The sequence below is a fragment of the Rhineura floridana genome, chromosome 3, assembly GCF_030035675.1.
Source record: "Rhineura floridana isolate rRhiFlo1 chromosome 3, rRhiFlo1.hap2, whole genome shotgun sequence".
Classification (NCBI taxonomy): Eukaryota; Metazoa; Chordata; class Lepidosauria; order Squamata; family Rhineuridae; genus Rhineura; species Rhineura floridana.
The window spans coordinates 226,511,352-226,528,577 of NC_084482.1; the positions used below are offsets into that span (position 1 = coordinate 226,511,352).

The 17,226-nt window shown below is 41.7% G+C and overlaps 1 protein-coding gene across 6 annotated transcripts; it reads right to left on the reverse strand.

The window, feature by feature from the left end:
- Positions 1-4,045: 4,045 nt before the first annotated feature.
- Positions 4,046-16,420, reverse strand: LOC133381824 (zinc finger protein OZF-like). 6 transcript variants are annotated; one of them, XM_061621320.1, is made up of 5 exons: positions 16,334-16,420; positions 14,964-15,167; positions 11,409-11,535; positions 10,155-10,232; positions 4,046-6,375 (listed from the first exon to the last, which is right to left on the reverse strand). In XM_061621320.1, exons 2-5 carry the CDS (start codon positions 15,036-15,038, stop codon positions 4,697-4,699), a joined length of 1,959 nt encoding a protein of 652 aa, XP_061477304.1. In that variant the 5' UTR covers positions 15,039-15,167; positions 16,334-16,420; the 3' UTR covers positions 4,046-4,696. The 6 variants fall into 6 exon arrangements, with proteins under 6 accessions (XP_061477304.1, XP_061477302.1, XP_061477303.1 ...); XM_061621318.1 differs by having other exon boundaries at positions 4,046-6,378; XM_061621319.1 differs by having other exon boundaries at positions 4,046-6,378; positions 16,341-16,418.
- Between the last annotated feature and the right edge of the window lie 806 nt (positions 16,421-17,226).

Here is a 17,226-nt window from a genome sequence, read left to right on the forward strand (position 1 = left end):
CTTACCCTGGAAGACAATCTTACTCGGCCATGAGTGATCGCCAATGAATGAACTATGGTCTGAATGATCCTGACTTTTTTTTAATTATCCTCTTCTATTTCTGTACAATAATTGTTGTAATAGTTCTCTTTGTCCCTATATACTACTCGCTGTATTCTTGCATTTAGGGTTCTGACTGTGTTTCTATTTCCTTTCGCTTTTGCTTTCCTTCTCTCTTTAACCATTTTAAGAGTTTCGTCAGTCATCCATTGAGGTCCTTCTCTCTTTGTAACTAGAGGTATTGTATATGCAGATATAGGCTGGGATAAAAAAAAAACACCCCTTAAAAGGTGTGTTAGAAAATATCTGAGGAAAAGACACAGAAGAACATCATAGATTATAAATCTCCTATACTGCAAGAAGATTCAAGATTGAAATTACTGAATTCCTTCAGCACAGATCTCATTACTGTAGATGTGGTCAACTCCTCTTCCATAACCGCTCCGAATACTGCTTTGACCCCTCCTTACGCTTTGGTAGATAGTAATGAACACTTAGAAACATCATTTGACTTCCATTGCGAGGGCGAGGGAGAACTAATAAATAGTTTCTCCACGTTTACTGATCAAGAACAGAGTGAAGTCATAAATAAATTACAAACCCTCCTAAATAACCCAGGGGCCAAAAGAACTGGATCTAGATATCTAGAGGTCGCTGAATTGGGTTCTCCACCTAATGAGCATCTACCTTCTGTAAAGAACTCTCCAGTTAAAGCGTTAAAAGGCTATTCAAATGTTTGTAGACCCAACCTTCTACGTGAAGCAATAGTCCACGAGGAGCCAGTATCAACCTGACAAATTCTCCCCTCATTATGTTCAAAAATGTGGCTTAGAGCGACAAACTTAAAATTAGAGGTAAATCAGTGTTTTAAATCTATAAATAATGAGCTTGTCACAAAGAACTGTCCCATCAAATGTGGCAAATTGAACTTAAATTCTAAGCAGGTAAAATTTCTTTCGTGGAATATTGCCGGTTGGGCCTCAAAATTAAATCATCCTGGTTGTATGGAATTTTTGAGAACACGTGATGTGATCTGTTTGCAAGAAACATGGTCAGTTAAAAATATTTCCTTACAGGCTTTTCAATCCCTAGAACTTCCTGCCAAACTATCTGGAAAAAGAGGTAGACCAATGGCTGGTTTAGTCATCCTGATCTCCACTACTTTGAGTGCAAAAATTAAGAAACCTATCTTTTGTGATAATATAGCCATTGCTATTCTGCTTGAATTCAATTTACTATCTATTTTAATTTTAAATGTCTATATTCCACCATCCTTGTTAAAAAACGAACTAATATTAGTTTGGCAGAAATTGGAAAACTTTATAATAAATTTGGAACGCCAATACCCAAAGGCCCAATTTTTAATTACAGGAGATTTTAACGCCAGAATTGGTTCTGATAATGATACCCTGACTGTATCCTCCCTTTGGGGTGAAATGAATACAGAAAACTTAGTTCCAAGATATGTTAGAAAATCAAAAGATTATAAGATAAATTTTGCAGGAATCTGTCTAATACAATTGGTGGCGCGATTAAACCTGATAATTGTAAATGGACATAAAGAAATTGACAGCTTGGCAGAGTTCACATTTATTTCAGGGCATGGAAGCAGCGTGGTGGATTATCTATTGATCTCTCCCTCTTTTCTTAGATGTATTCAAAATTTCTTAGTAGGTGATAGATTAGAAAGTGACCATTTACCTTTAATGTTTAATTTATATATCTCAGGGTCACGCTATGCCACCTCAGAAATTATACGTGGCAATTCCCCACCTGCTATTTGCCATAAGAGATCCCGATGGAATGATCGTGTTCTCTACCAGGTTGAGAAATTTTTAGCATCCCAAAGGGCTTTTGCTCGCAGATCTTGTATAATAGAGACACATGAAATCTCAAAGGCTATATATGAATATTCCCTCTTTTCGGACCTAATTAAGAGTTTGAAATTATCCCACCGCTCATGCAGTCAAACCAGTAGAAATTATCCAAACTGGTTTGACAAAGAATGTAGGGAGTCTAAGCTGGAGGTAAGAAGGATATATACCAACTATAGGAAATCAGGAACAAATATCCTCCCTCCGGAATACTATCGGGCAAAAAAATCTTATAAAAATTTAATTGTCCAGAAAAAGAAACTAGCTCTACAAGAAAATTGGAACCTCCTGATAAATGCTTCCTTAAATAACGATTCCAAACTTTTTTGGGCCTTAGTTACAAACGCTTTGGGATCCGCTGCGCCTTCAAGTTGCATTATTCCTCCAGATATATGGGAACATTATTTCTCCCTCCAATTTACAAAACATAACAATAGCAATTGTTTTTCGTCTCTGACTGATTTTACCACACTCTCTAAATGGCCCCCAGTAGAGCAAGCAGAGGTTGCTCTCCTGGTTAAAAATCTTAAAAATGGAAAGGCCCCGGGAATAGATCAAATTCTCCCTGAAATGTTAAAAGCAAATATTAATTGGTGGACGCCACTGCTTTCATCTCTGTTTACACAGATAAATTTGACTGGGAACATTCCTAAAGTCTGGTTAGAGGCAATAGTAACACCAATTCATAAAAAAGGCGACAGAAGCGATCCAGCAAACTATAGGCCCATTAGTCTTTTATCGGTTGTAGGTAAAGTCTATGCGAGCCTTTTTAATGTTAGGCTACAACGTTGGTTAGAGGAGGAAAAAATATTAGGCCAAGAACAGGCAGGATTCAGAAAAAATAAATCTACCAATGACCACTGCCTAGTATTAAGATACTTGGCAGAAAAGTATACTAATGGTATTAACAGAAGCCTTTATGTTGCCTTTATGGATCTAAAGACAGCATTTGATTCAGTACCTCGTGAACTATTATGGGCTAAACTGAGTAAGTCATCTATTGATAAGCGCCTTCTATTTCTAATCTCTCGACTCTACCAAAATACTTCCCTTAGGGTGCAATATGGGTTAGACGGTAGCATGACTAAACCGATTTTAGCAAACATTGGAGTGCGCCAAGGATGTGTATTGGCCCCTGCTTTATTTAACTTTTTTCTTAATGATCTGAGAAACAAATGTGGTGCTGAAAATTTACACTTCCCCCAAATTGCAGAGGAGAGATGTCCTCTGCTACTTTATGCGGATGATACGGTATTGCTATGCTTTTCGGAAATTGGACTTAAACGCTTACTAAGTATCTTTATGACGTATTGTGAAAGAAACCTTCTTAGCATTAACTACACAAAGTCCAAGATAATGGTTTTTTCCCGGAAACAATCTAATAAATATTGGAAAGTAAAAGGGCAAACATATGAGCAGGTTAAAAAATTTAAATATCTTGGTGTAACATTTTGTTCATCCTTATCTTGGTCGCCCCATATGCGGCCTGCAATTCTTGTAGTGCATAACACTTCAAAAGCCACCTCTAGATTTTTTTACACTAGAGGAGGACGTTACATTCCAGCTGCTTTAAAAATTTTAAAGCCAAAATACTTTCACAACTCCTTTATGGCATTCCAATATGGATAACTAATTTTAATAGAAATGTTGAACTAGTGGCATCAAGTTTTTTACGGACTATATTTGGCCTCCCAAGCTGTGTTTCTTCAACAGGTCTCCAACTTGAGGCAGGAATTGCCTCAATCGAATGTACAGCTTGGCTGATTGCCTTTAGATTCTGGGCCAGGATGGTATATACTGGACCCTCTTTGGGATATCTCCATTTAATTTGAAAGGACCCTTTTGTGAGCTCCTGGTCCTGGTCCAAGAACTTTAATGAAAAACTAAATTATATAGGGCTCTCTTTGGACCTCTTGGCGTCCTGGGACTTAGTGATAGCCAACAGTACTATAAGTCAAAGAATAAAGGATTTGGATCGTCAGTACCTATTTTCAAAGGCACATACATCTTGCTCGCCTTCTCACTTTGGTTTAAATTTTCGTTTCCCACTCCCAGCACAATACTTAGAAGAGCTAACCTTTCCAAATTATAGATTTTTGTTTTCCAGAGTGAGATTTAATTGCTTACCCTCTTCACTTCTATCAGGTCGCTTCCAAGGCTTTCCTCTCCAAAATTGTTTATGTAGTTGCAAGTTAAAAGTGGTTGAAACTATCGAACATGTTCTTTTTGTATGTGAGTTTTATTGTGACGCAAGGATAAAAATTATCCACCCATTAATAATCACCTTTTCTGATAAACCCCAAAGGTGGTTAACACAATATTTACTATCAGATAAAGATAAGGCTATTACTGAACATGTAGCAAAAAATGTTTTATATAGCCCAGTCTATTCGTAATAATCAGGTTCTTTCCTTGGATTTTAGGAAGTAAATTATTTTAAATTCTGTAAATTGTATATGGTTTTTTAATTTTGCTATGTTTGCACTATGGATCTATGATTGTATAATAAAGAATTCATTCATTCTAAAACTTCTTTAAAAACATACTTTAAAATATATTAATACAAAACATCTTTTGAAAAAAGAAAAGCTTTAAAAAGATCTTAAAAAGTAATTCCAACAGAGACGCAGACTGGGATAAGTACGGCTAGATGAAAGAGGAAGATCTTCAGTAGGCACCAAAAAGATAATAGAGATGGTACTTATCTAATATTGAAGGGGAGAGATACAATCTAATACTGATACAGACTGGGATAAAGATCTCCCCTTAAAAGGTTTGTAGGGTTACTCCTTACACGGAAACTCTTCCCACACTGCCTGCATTAAAATGGTTTCTTCCCTTTGGTGTGCAGTAAGGTGACTGCTCTGGCGGAAGCTCTTTCCACATTCCATGCACTTAAATGATTTCTCCTGTGTGTGCGTTCTTTGATGACGTGCAAGGTTACTCCCGGCAATGAAGCTCTTTCCACATTCCATGCATTTAAATGGTTTCAATCCTGTGTGGGTTCTGTGATGTGTAGTAAGTTGATTGCTCTGACTGAAGCTCTTTCCACACTCTCTGCATTTAAATGGTTTCTCCCCTGTGTGGGTTCTGTGATGTGCAGTAAGTTGATGGCTCTGACAGAAGCTCTTTCCACATTCCATGCATTTAAATGGTTTCTCCCCCGTGTGAGTTCTTTGATGTGAAGTACGGGTACTAATATCACTGAAGCACTTTCCACATTCCATGCATTTAAATGGCTTCTCCCCTGTATGGATTCTTTCGTGTACAGTAAGGTTACTATTCCGACTGAAGCACTTTCCGCATTCCAAGCATTTAAATGGCTTCTCCCCCGTGTGGGTTCTTTGGTGTTTAGTGAGGCTACCATTGACACTGAAGCACTTTCCACATTCCATGCATTTAAATGGTTTCAATCCTGTGTGGGTTCTGTGATGTGCAGTAAGTTGATGGCCCTGACAGAAGCTCTTTCCACATTCCATGCATTTAAAGGGTTTCTCCCCCGTGTGAGTTCTTTGATGTGAAGTACTGCTACCAATATCACTGAAGCGCTTTCCACATTCATTGCATTTAAATGGTTTCTCCCCTGTATGGATTCTTTCGTGTACAGTAAGGTAACTATTCTGACTGAAGCTCTTTCCACATTCCAAGCATTTAAATGGTTTCTCCCCTGTGTGCATTCTTTGATGTAACGTAAGTTGATTGCTATCACGGAAGCTTTTTCCACAGTTCATACATTTAAATGGTTTCTCCCCTGTGTGGGTTCTTTGATGTTTAGTGAGGTTACTATTGTCAGTGAAGCACTTTCCACATTCCATGCATTTAAATGGCTTCTCCCCTGTGTGGGTTCTTTGATGTAAAATGAGGTGAGCATTCTGACTAAAGCACTTTCCACACTCCATGCACTGAAATGGCTTTTCCCCTGTATGGGTTCTTTGATGTAAAGTGAAGTGACCATTGTGACTGAAACATTTTCCACACTCCATGCATTTAAATGGTTTCTCCCCTGTGTGGGTTCTGTGATGATTATTAAGACGATTTCTCACACTGAAGCTTTTCCCGCATTCCATGCATTTAAATGGTTTCTCCCCTGTGTGCGTTCTTTGATGTTTAGTAAGGCTGCCACTCACATTAAAGCTCTTCCCACACTCCATGCATTTATATCTTTTCTCTCCTTCATGGATTCTGTAATCCCTGTTTAGATCCGATATATCTCTGAAAGCTTCCACAATCACTGGATACATTTTCCTGCTTTTTCTTTTGTGATCTCCCTGTAGCGTCAGAGGCTTATGGGTGCCATCACCTTTGGAAGTAGATGATTTCTTTCTCCAATTCTTTGACACGTTTCCTTCACACCTTTTCTGTCCTCTTTCATTTCCAATCATCTCTTTTCCTGCTTCATGCTTGCCTGTTGCCAGTGACACCATCTGCGGCTCCCTGTAATTTTCACTGTGCTGTTCATCATCTGCTGGGCCAGAGGGTGGAGGAGGGGAAAAAACAGAAAAATCTCATTTGTATTTCAATGCAGTAACAGCATCTCATAACGGATAAAGCCCAACGATTTCCCCAGTTTCTCTTTCTGTGCCTAGCTGAAATTGAAATTGCTTTCTGAGTTCACTGCAGTCTCAAAGAACAATTCCTGCCTCTTCCATATCCCACCTGATGTCACTAGGTACAGATGTGACACAAGTGTGGTATCGATTTTAACAAAACTATACTCTGCAATACCACTGGACTTGGCTGCAGTCAAACGTGACATTTAGATACAAATGCAGGAAGATAAGTTCATTGGTGCTTGTTTTATCTCTTATGTACACCGCCCAGAGAGCCTTTTTGGCTTTGGGCGGTATATAAATTAAATTAAATAAATAAATAAATAAATTGGTCTATGTAGTCAGTGCTCTCCACACTGGCCACGAGTGGCTCTGCCGAATTTCAGATGGGCCCTTTCCACCCGTAGCTGGAGATGCCACAGACTGAACCCAGGACCTTTGGCATGCAAAGTAAATGCTCCACCACTCAGCTATGGCCTTTCCCCAAAGGCAGGAACGGCCCATGACTCTGAACTGAACTCCTCTGTTAACACACAGCTGGATGTGTATTTTACTGACACCTGAATTTGGCCTAATAAGCACAACAGTTCTGCTCCCATTATTACCTTTCCCAAGACATTTTTAAAATTGTTACCTGCCAGTCTCTCCCCTTCCTCATTCCTCTCTTCAGCTGAATCAATACACTGAAGAACTCTATAAGAGATGCCAGGATGACAGATTCATTCACGGAGGAACCGTATGATGAAGAACTAGACATTTTAGAATGCTAGGTGAAAGCTGCTCTTATAATACTTGGAAGAAACAAACCACCAGGAATTGATGGCATACCAGTAGAGTTGCTACAAGCTACTGAGACTGAATGTGGAGCTACAACGCAAGGTCGGAGTGAGTGATATCAATGAGATTAAATGGGAAACCTATCAACATAACCATCATCCAAGTCTATGCTCCGACGGCAAACACAGAAGAAGAGGAATTGGAGAGATTTTAAGCAGAAGTACAGGAAGAAATTGATCACACACCAAAACAAGATGTGCTGATAATCAAGGGGGATTGGAATGCAAAAGTAGTGAACAGAGAAGAACTAGGAATTGTGGGGAAATGGGACTTAGGTGACAGAAATGAAGCAGGAGAAAGACTTATTGAATTCTGTGAAGCCAATAATTTGTTTCTTGCGAAGACATGTTTTGAGCAACCGAAAAGACGACTGTACACATGGACATCACCAAATGGTCAATATAGAAATCAAATTGATTATATAATTGGTAGTAGAAGATGGAGAAGTTCCATACTTTCTGCGGAAAAAAGACCAGGAGCAGACTGCGGTACATATCGTGAACTGGTCCTAAAGAAAATCAGAGTAAAGCTAAAGACAACCAACAAAGCAATCATCATGCCAAAATACAATTTAAATAACATCCCAGAAGAATATAAAGATTGAATAAGGAACAGGTTTGAGGCTTTAGACTTAGTTGACAGAGAACCAGAAGAACTATGGAATGAAGTCAGAGATGTTATCAGAGCAAACTATTACAATAGTTATTGTATAGAAATAGAAAAGGACAACAAAATGGGAAGAACAAGAGTCCTATTCCAAAAGATTAGAGAAATGAAAGGGAAATTTAAACCAAGAGTAGGGATGTTGAATAATCAACAGGGAAACACACTGACTGACTGAGATGAAATAAAAGGAAGATGGAAGCAATACACTGAAGAACTCTATAAGAGATGCCTGGATGGCAGATTCATTCACGGAGGAACCGTATGATGAAGAACCAGAAATTTTAGAATGCGAGGCGAAAGCTGCTCTTAAAATACTTGGAAGAAATAAATCACCAGGAATAGATGGCATACCAATAGAGTTGCTACAGGCAACTGAGACTGAATCCGTCCAAACTTTGACAAAAATCTGTCAAGAAATATGGAAAACTAAACAATGGCCCACAGACTGGAAGCGTTCAATATACATCCCAATTCCAAAGAAAGGGGATCCCAGGGAATGCAGTAATTATCAAACTATTGCCTTAATATCCCATGCAAGTAAAGTAATGCTCAAGATTCTACAACAAAGGCTCTTGCCATATATGGAGCGAAAAATGCCAGACGTCCAAGCTTTATTTAGAAAGGGAAGAGGCACAAGAGACCATTTAGCAAACACACATTGGATAATGGAACAGACCAAGGAATTTCACAAGGAAATCACCCTGTGCGTTATAGATTACAGCAAAGCCTTTGACTGTGTAGATCATGAAAAACTATGGAATGCCTGAAAAGAAATGGGGGTGCGACAGCATCTGATTGTCCTGATGCGCAACCTACACTCTGCACAAGAGGCTCCCGTAAGAACAGAATATGGAGAAACCAATTGGTTCCCCATCGGAAAGGGTGTGAGACAGGGGTGTATTTTATCACCCTCTTTATTTAATCTATACGCAGAACATATCCTACGAAAAGCAGGAATGGACCAAGATGAAGGAGGTATGAAAATTGGAGGGAGAAATATCAGTAATTTAAGATATGCAGATGATACCATACTACTAGCGGAAACCAGTAATGATTTGAAAAGAATGCTGATGAAAGTTAAAGAGGAAAGCACAAAAGCAGGACTACAGCTGAACGTCAAAAAGACTGAAGTAATGACAACAGAAGATTTATGTAGCTTTACAGTTGACAATGAGGACATTGAACTTGTCAAGGATTATCAATACCTCGGCACAGTCATTAACCAAAATGGAGACAATAGTCAAGAAATCAGAAGAAGGCTAGGACTGGGGAGGGCAGCTGTGAGAGAACTAGAAAAGGTCCTCAAATGCAAAAATGTATCACTGAACACTAAAGTCAGGATCATTCAGACCATGGTATTCCCGATCTCTATGTATGGATATTTATTTTATTTTATGTGAAAGTTGGACAGTGAAAAAAGTGGATAAAAGAAAAATCAACTCATTTGAATTGTGGTGTTGGAGGACAGCTTTGCGGATACCATGGACTGCGAAAAAGACAAATAAAAAAAAGAAGCTAAAATGATGAAACAGGTTATTGTACTTTGGACACATCATGAGAAGACATGATTCATTAGAAAAGATAATGGGAAAAACAGAAGGGAGTAGAAAAGAAGGAAGGCCAAACAAGAGATGGATTGATTCCATAAAGGAAGCCACAGACCTGAACTTACAAGATCTGCACAGGGTGGTTCATGATAGATGCTCTTGGAGGTCGCTGATTCATAGGGTCGCCATGGGTCGTGGTCGACTTGGAGGCACATAACAACAACATTTTCACAGCAGAAGATATAAGGCAGATCCCTGTGTCTGAACTAATTTGTGCAGGAAGGGTGCCTGAGGAATTATTATTTATTTATTATTATTTCCTCCCAGCTGGAGCAGGAATTGAGGCAGATAATGTGTTTTAATTTCTTTTTCGCCTACTGGTTTTAATTTTTTTGAAAAAATATTTTGAATTACTTCTTTTTAAGTGTTTTTATTGATAATTTGAATGTTTTTTGTAAACCACTAAGAGGTTTTCCACAAACAAGTAACATATACATATATATTCCAGCAGGCTTATAAATTTAATAAACAAATACAATCAATACATAAAAATAATAATCTGCCAGGAATGATGTTACACAGGAACTATCGGTGTCTATTCCCAACACCAAAGAGGGCCCCATAACAGGCTAAGCAGCTACCTGCTGATGCCTCCTCTTCTTTGAGATCCTGGTTAAACGGATATTTCTCTTCTTCCCAGCAGGAACTGAGGTCAGATTCTTCCAAGGAAACAGACAACACTAGTTACTTTTGACCACAAAACATTTACCCAGTCCAAACCGAGCCTCTTAAAGCTAAGAGGAGGTATAATTATGGTCTTTATTATTATTATTATTAATTTAATTTATAACTCCCGCACCCCCATGAACAGGACAGAGCCTTTATGGTCGCAGCGGCAGCAGTCTGGCACTTGCGAGCATGTGCTCACTGAACATGAAGCGCAGTTTGAAAGGCCCGTTGAAGATGACACAGCCAGCTGTTTTCATTTGGGCCATATCATTTTAACACACAAAAAGCAAAAGTGAGCCTGGGAACCATCCCTCTTTCTCCCACAATAAGCAAGCCAGAGATGCGCTTCAGAGTTACAATTCTCTGGTAAGATTCAAGCTACTGCAACATATTTACATAGATAGAAACACCATCAGCACTTCAGTGTCTTAGTTTGAAAAAAATAATCAGTTGTGAAAGATGTTAGATTTCTGAAAGGGAAATATAACGGCATGTGTTATATGAATGCTCCTGTCCTGAGCAGTGTCTGAGGCAGGAGCAGCCAAGGCAGCAGGAGCAGGAAAGGGATCTTCGCAATATATGGCTCCTCTACTCCGAGCAATAACAACAACGGACCCCAATTGACAGCAGCTTGAACAGTGACTGGTCTGAGGCAGAGGAGCACCACATCCAAAACAAGAAGGTTGCAGCCCGCTTTACCACCTCCAGACATTGGTTCAGGACTCGCACTGCCCATCCTGGCACCGATGGAAGAGAAAGAGTTGAGAGCTGTCAGCATAGTGGTGACACTTTGCCCCAAATCCACGAGCTCCAAATAGGAGAAAGGGCGGGATATACGAATTTCAGATGAAATAATTATTACAAAAATACATGGTCACTGTTCAAGTAAGCATGCTTGAGACTGCAGCCTTATTTCAACTTCCAGTTTATCACTCAGCTATAGTTTGCACGTGAAAAGGAGTCCAGCAGTGGGGGTGTAGGGAGAAACTTGTCAAGGACAGCGTTTGTACCCATTCCCCAGTGAAGATGCCAGGGAGCGAACCATGCCAAGCAGGTGTCCAGGGCACATCACCAAGGTGTAACAGCCGCCTTGACTGCAGGGATAAAGGGCACAAATTGCAAATTCACACTTTCAAAATCAGTCAGGGAAAAAAACGGCTCCTTACCAAGAGAGGCCACAGTTTCATAGTTCTCCTTCATGACTTCCCTGTGCAGAGCTCCTTGGCCTGGCTCCAGCAGAGCCCATTTCTCCTCACTGAACGATGCAGCTATGTCCCCAAAGGTCACCAGACCCTGGAAGAAGAAGAGGAAGATGACAAAACAATGATTTAAGAACATAAGGATGCTGGATCAGGCCAGTGGCCCAACTAGTCCAGCATCCTGTTCTCTCAGTGGCCAACCAGATGCCCCGATGGGAAGCCCACAAGCAGGACCTGAGTGTAAGAGCGCTCTCCCCTCTTGCGGCTTCCGGCAACTGGTTTTCAGAAGCATGCTGCCTCCTACTATGGAGGCAGGGCACAGCCATCGTGGCTCGTAGCCAGTGATGGCCTCGGCCTTGATTGATCTGTCTAATCTTCTTTAAAGCCATCCAGACTGGTGGCCAGCACTGCCTCTTGTGGGAGCAACGTCCAGCTTAATTCGATGTCCACAAGTTCTAGCGTCATGAGAGAGGGAGAAGAAGTTTTCTCTATCTAATTTTTCCATGCCATGCATAATTTTATACACTTCTATCATGTCACCTCTGATTTGCCCTTTCTCTAAGATAAAAAGCCCCAAATGCTGCCACTTTTTCTTTTTTTTTTTTTTACAATAATTTTTATTCAAATTTTCATAAAACATAGAAAACAAAATCATAAAACATTCAAAGACAAAAAACAAAACAAAACAAAAATGATTAAACAAAAAAAAATAAAATGTTGACTTCCCATTTGTCACATATCAAATCAGTTATAGGTCTACAATATATAACAATCCTGTCTCTTAAATCATATTATAAAATCACTTTCCTCCAGTAGTTATCTTAATTAATCATCAAATCTCATAAACATTACTTTATTCTTTCCACAAAAAGTCAAAGAGAGGTTTCAATTCTTTAAGAAATATATCTATCAATTTTTCTCCAAATAAACATGTCAATTAATCCATCTCGTTAATAATTATAATAATCTTATTGTCATAATCATAGTCCAAATAAACATTTCGATTAATCCATCTCATCAGAATCTGTTAGGTCCAATAATTTCAATAGCCATTATTCCATTATCCCTATTAGTTCCATCTTCCATCTTCAATAGTCCTGTTAAGTCCAGTAATTTCAGTGTCCAATCTTCCATTATCAGTATTCCATAATAATCTTGCTGTTGTAGCCATAGTCATATAATAAGAGTCTGATGGGAATTTCCTCTATCCCAAATATTTTCTTGCCATCCATTCTGAATAAGTTGCTGAAACATTGTTGTAAATTCATATCTGTGTTCTTCTTTTTTAGAAAATGCACTGGCTCATCTCTTAAGAGTTTTTCCATTGTCACATGACTGCAGTTAATTCCATAGATTTTCTCTATATCAAGCTCCATCACATCATTCCAGTCCAGAAGATTATCCAAGCCATTGATAACTTTATCTCTAATATCTTCATTAATTTCTTCAGAGATAACGTTAAATTCCAAACAGTAGATTTTATTTCTAAAATCCATAAACTCCAGATCTTTTTCCAATTCCACATTTGTTCCAATCTCCAGGGCTTGTATCTTCCCTTTATTTTTTCTTTTCTCATCTCTGATCTCATTCTCCTCTCTCACAGGGTCCCCTATTTCTTTAAACTCCTGCGTCATTTTGCTCAGTTCAATTTTCAGCTCCTTACTACCCTGTCGCAGGGTTTGTTTCGTTATCTCAATCTCATCCATTATTTTCTGAAACATAATTACTTCCAGATTCTCAGCCACTTTCTTGATTGCCATTTTTAAAACCACGAAAACAAAGCAAAACAAAAATCAAGAAGAACCACTTCTTATTTCAGCAACAATTGGGTTAATATTCCAGGCTTGATGACATCACAGTATAAACAGAGCAACCTGCCTTATCTCTCTATGTTCAAGAATGCAAAATAAATTTAGTTCCCAGCATCAAAACAGTTAGTGGCGTCGTGAAGAAGCAGATTCGTCAAAATAAAATAGACCAAAAAGAGAATAGTCCCAGACAATATAATATTCCTCGGAATAGAAATCAGAAATAGAAATCCCTCTTCTGTTTATTATCTTTAGAATGCACTTCCAGGACAGCTTTTTGCGACAGAAACAGAGATAAGCTGTTAATTTCGTGAATAACAGAGAAGAGCTATATCTCACCCAGAAGTTGTCCAAAGCCGATCAATCTGACAAATCTCCTTTTGCTGCAACAATTTAAACCAAGTAAAAAAAATAATAGAAAGAAGGGTGCTTGCCTGTTAGTCCGTTCTCTCTTTCAAGAAAAGATAAACGTATCGCTTAAGCAGATAGAGCTTGTTAGGAAGTCCGTCCGGCATTGTTGGCTGGACCTTATCTCATAAATTAATGAAATCCAGTCCTCCCAACAAAAACAGGCTTTGAGGTTGATCTCTACGTTTCTCCCTGCCCGGGAGAAATTTCATCAGTCAAAAAAAAAAATGTTCTGACTGATTTATATCTGAATAAGCTTCTTTTGAGGCGGGAGCCCGTCCCAAAAGCAGGCACAAGCGAAGTCACCCTTCCCGGAAGTCATGCTGCCACTTTTTCTCATAGGGGAGTCACTCCATCTCCCTGATCATTCTGGTTGCCCTTTTCTGAACCATTTCCAGCACTACAATATCCTTTTAGAGGTGAGGCGACCAGAATTGTACACAGTATTCCAAATGTGGCTACACTGTAGATTTATACAACAGCATTATAATATCGGCAGTTTTATTTTCAATACCTTTCCTAATGATCCCTAGCATGGAATTTGCCTTTTTCACAGCTGCCGCATACTGGGTCCACATCTTCATCGAGCTGTCCACTACAACCCCAAGATCTTGGACTTGATAGCCTTATAGACCGCTTCCAACTCTACTATTCTATGATTCTATGATCTCATTCTTGTTCAGTCTCCACCAGTTCAGACCCAATCAGTATATATGTTAAATTAAGATTTTTGGCTCCAATGTGCATCACTTTGCACTTTTTTACATTGAATACATTGAATAAATAAATAAATAAATAAATTCCATTTGCAGAGATCCTTTCGGAGCTCTTTGTAATCCCTTTTTGTTTTAACAATTACTTTCTCAATTTCCCAGTCTGAAAGGGGAAGGAGTAACATGGTAGGTGCATGTGGGCTTTGGTCGATTTACCAGCCCCTGTAAGTAGGCCACTTTGGATCAATGCAGTGAGGGACACCAACTTGGATGGCTTTAAAAGAGGATTAGACAAATGCATGGAGGACGAGGCTTCCAGTAGCTATGGCCCAGGATGGCTGTGCTCTGCCTTGGTAGGCGGTGTCAGGATGCCTCTGAATACGCTCAGAATCACAAGTGGGGAGGGTGCTTTGCTTGTGGGCTTCCTATTGGGCCATCTGATTGGCCTGATCCAGCCACAGGGCTCGTCTTCCGTGCTGAGGTAGTGCCCAAAGTAGAGACCAAAGGGCACTGTCTTCCAGAGCCCCTTCCCACTAAATACAGGGAGAGGCACCGAGGCTGTCCCCCACGTCTCCCCGATTCTCTTTCCTTACCTGCGGTGGCTGCTGTACAGCCGTTTCTACTCTGCCCCAAGAAAGAGACGACCCCGACGGTGCCTCTGAGGTCATTGTGGCGGAGACGGAAGAGGAGGAGGCATAAGCGCAGGCACCTCTGGGCCTCTCGCAGCAGTTGCCACGATGCACTTTCGAGCGGGGAGCAGCCCTCAAGGTGAGGTCATTGCAAAGTTATTGCGGACCCTGCAGGGGACAGAGAGGGGGTGGGAGGAATTTCATCCTTGGAGCAAATTTGGAGTTTAGGGGTTTTAATACGATAAGCGTTCTGACGCTTTTGGTGACCAGGGACTGCTCAAAATGAGAAAGTGGTTAAGTTTGCTTCGGGATGCTCGACCTTCACGGGGCCTTGACATTGAGCCCCTAAATCTCTTTCAGACCCCTCCTCAGTTCATCCCAGACTGTCTTCCATGCCTGGGAAGGTCTTCCCTCGTTTCCCTTCCCCCAACCCCAGTCAATCTAGCCATTGCATTCCCCCTCCCTTCTCCCTTTTCTGGGTTTTCTACAGGCTTTCACATCTGTGCCCTTTCCTCCAGTGCTCTCTTTCTCTCTGTGTGTCTTTGTATTGAAGAGCCCTCTGACTTTTGCATGGCAAAAGCGTAGCCTATTCTACAAAGGTAAAGGTCACATCCATAGCTCCACCCACTTTTCCCCCTGTCTCTGCCCCCCACTGGAAAGTGGCCTCTGGAAGGCGGTTGATGAGAGAATGTGGCCCTCAGGCAGGGAAAGAGCCTCTGTCCCATCTCTGACCACTGCACTAGACACGGGTTGTCACCCTGGCCCACCTTATAGGGTGGTTGTGAGCATTGCCCGGGTATTGTATAGTGATACAGAGGCCCTCCCACCTAAGTGGATCTCTCCAAGGCAAGCCCCTCAGCACCCCCCCACACACATACATACCTCTGAGACCCACCCCCGGGGGGGCTTTGATCTTGAGAGGGGGGTGGCATTTAACTATTTCCTCCCCCTCTCCCCGGAGACTAATTTAAAGGGCTTCTAAAGAAGCTGGTCGGTTTCAAACGCATTTCTCTTGCCTTGCAGGAGGGAAACTGATCAGCCTCTCTTCGTCCCCCCCCCCAACAAAGCCGCTCTCCCTCCAGCTCTGGGGCTGTTCTCCGCCGTGCCATCTCCCCAAGCAAGGCGGCTCCCTCTGCACCAAGGACCCCTTTCTCCCCCTGCCCGGCCTGGGGACTGGGCTGACCTGCAAAGGGAGGCGGCGAGAGAGGGAGGCGAAATCCAGTGGAAAGTGGATTAGGCCCCCTCCCTGCCTGGGGAGCCCCTGGAGGGCCGCCCCATCCCCCCTCCTCCTCCCCCCCTCCTCTTCTTCCCCATCACACCCGGTGATGTTGCACCTCTTACTCCTTTGCGCGCACCGGCGCGGACCCTGCAGCGTAGCGCCGCCTTCTCCGCGCCCGCTTCTTCTAGTGCCTCTCCTCCCCCCCCCTTTTGATTAAAACTTCCTGCCTCTCTAGGAAGCAAAGCTCAGTTCCTCGACCCACCGGAGGACTGCTCCTCCCCCCCACCTCTCCCTCTTCTGCCCCAGGAAATGCGTCCTATCGAGGACATCCAGACTGACCCCCCCCCACTGCCTGGTCTGCATATTTCCCCCAGGACTGACCTGCGCGGGGAGGCGGCTTTGGAGTGGAGCTTGCAAGGGAGACCAGGCGGCCATTCGGCCCCCCTTTGCATGGATCAGCCCCGCCCCACTTTCTATGGATTCCCAGAGAGGAGGGGGCTCCTCCCTCCCTTAAGCCCCCCTCTCCCAGGAGCAAGTCCTTCTTCTCACGTGAACCCCGTTCCTTGCGCCTCTCTTTCCTATGCGCGCTCCAACCTCCTCCTTTCTCTCCTTGGCCGACAAAGGCAGAACCCTCCATTCACCCCCCACACCCTTTTCCTTCTTTTCATTGCACCTTTGATTGCCTCTCTAGGACCCAAAACTTAATGAAGGTTTCTACCCCCTCCCCTAAAAAAGTAGAGAGCCAGTGTGGCATCGTGTTTAAGGTGCTGGACTAGGACCTGGGAGACCCGGGTTCGAATCCCCACACAGCCATGAAGCTCACTGGGCGACCTTCGGCCAGTCACTGCCTCTCAGACTCAGAGGAAGGCGATGGGAAACCCCCTCTGAATACCACTTACCATGAAAACCCTACTTGTAGGGTCGCCAAAGGTCAGAATCGGCTTGAAGGCAGTCCATTTACATTTTTCCCAAACAATTGGCAGTCGGTGAAACCATTGGGCCAGACTG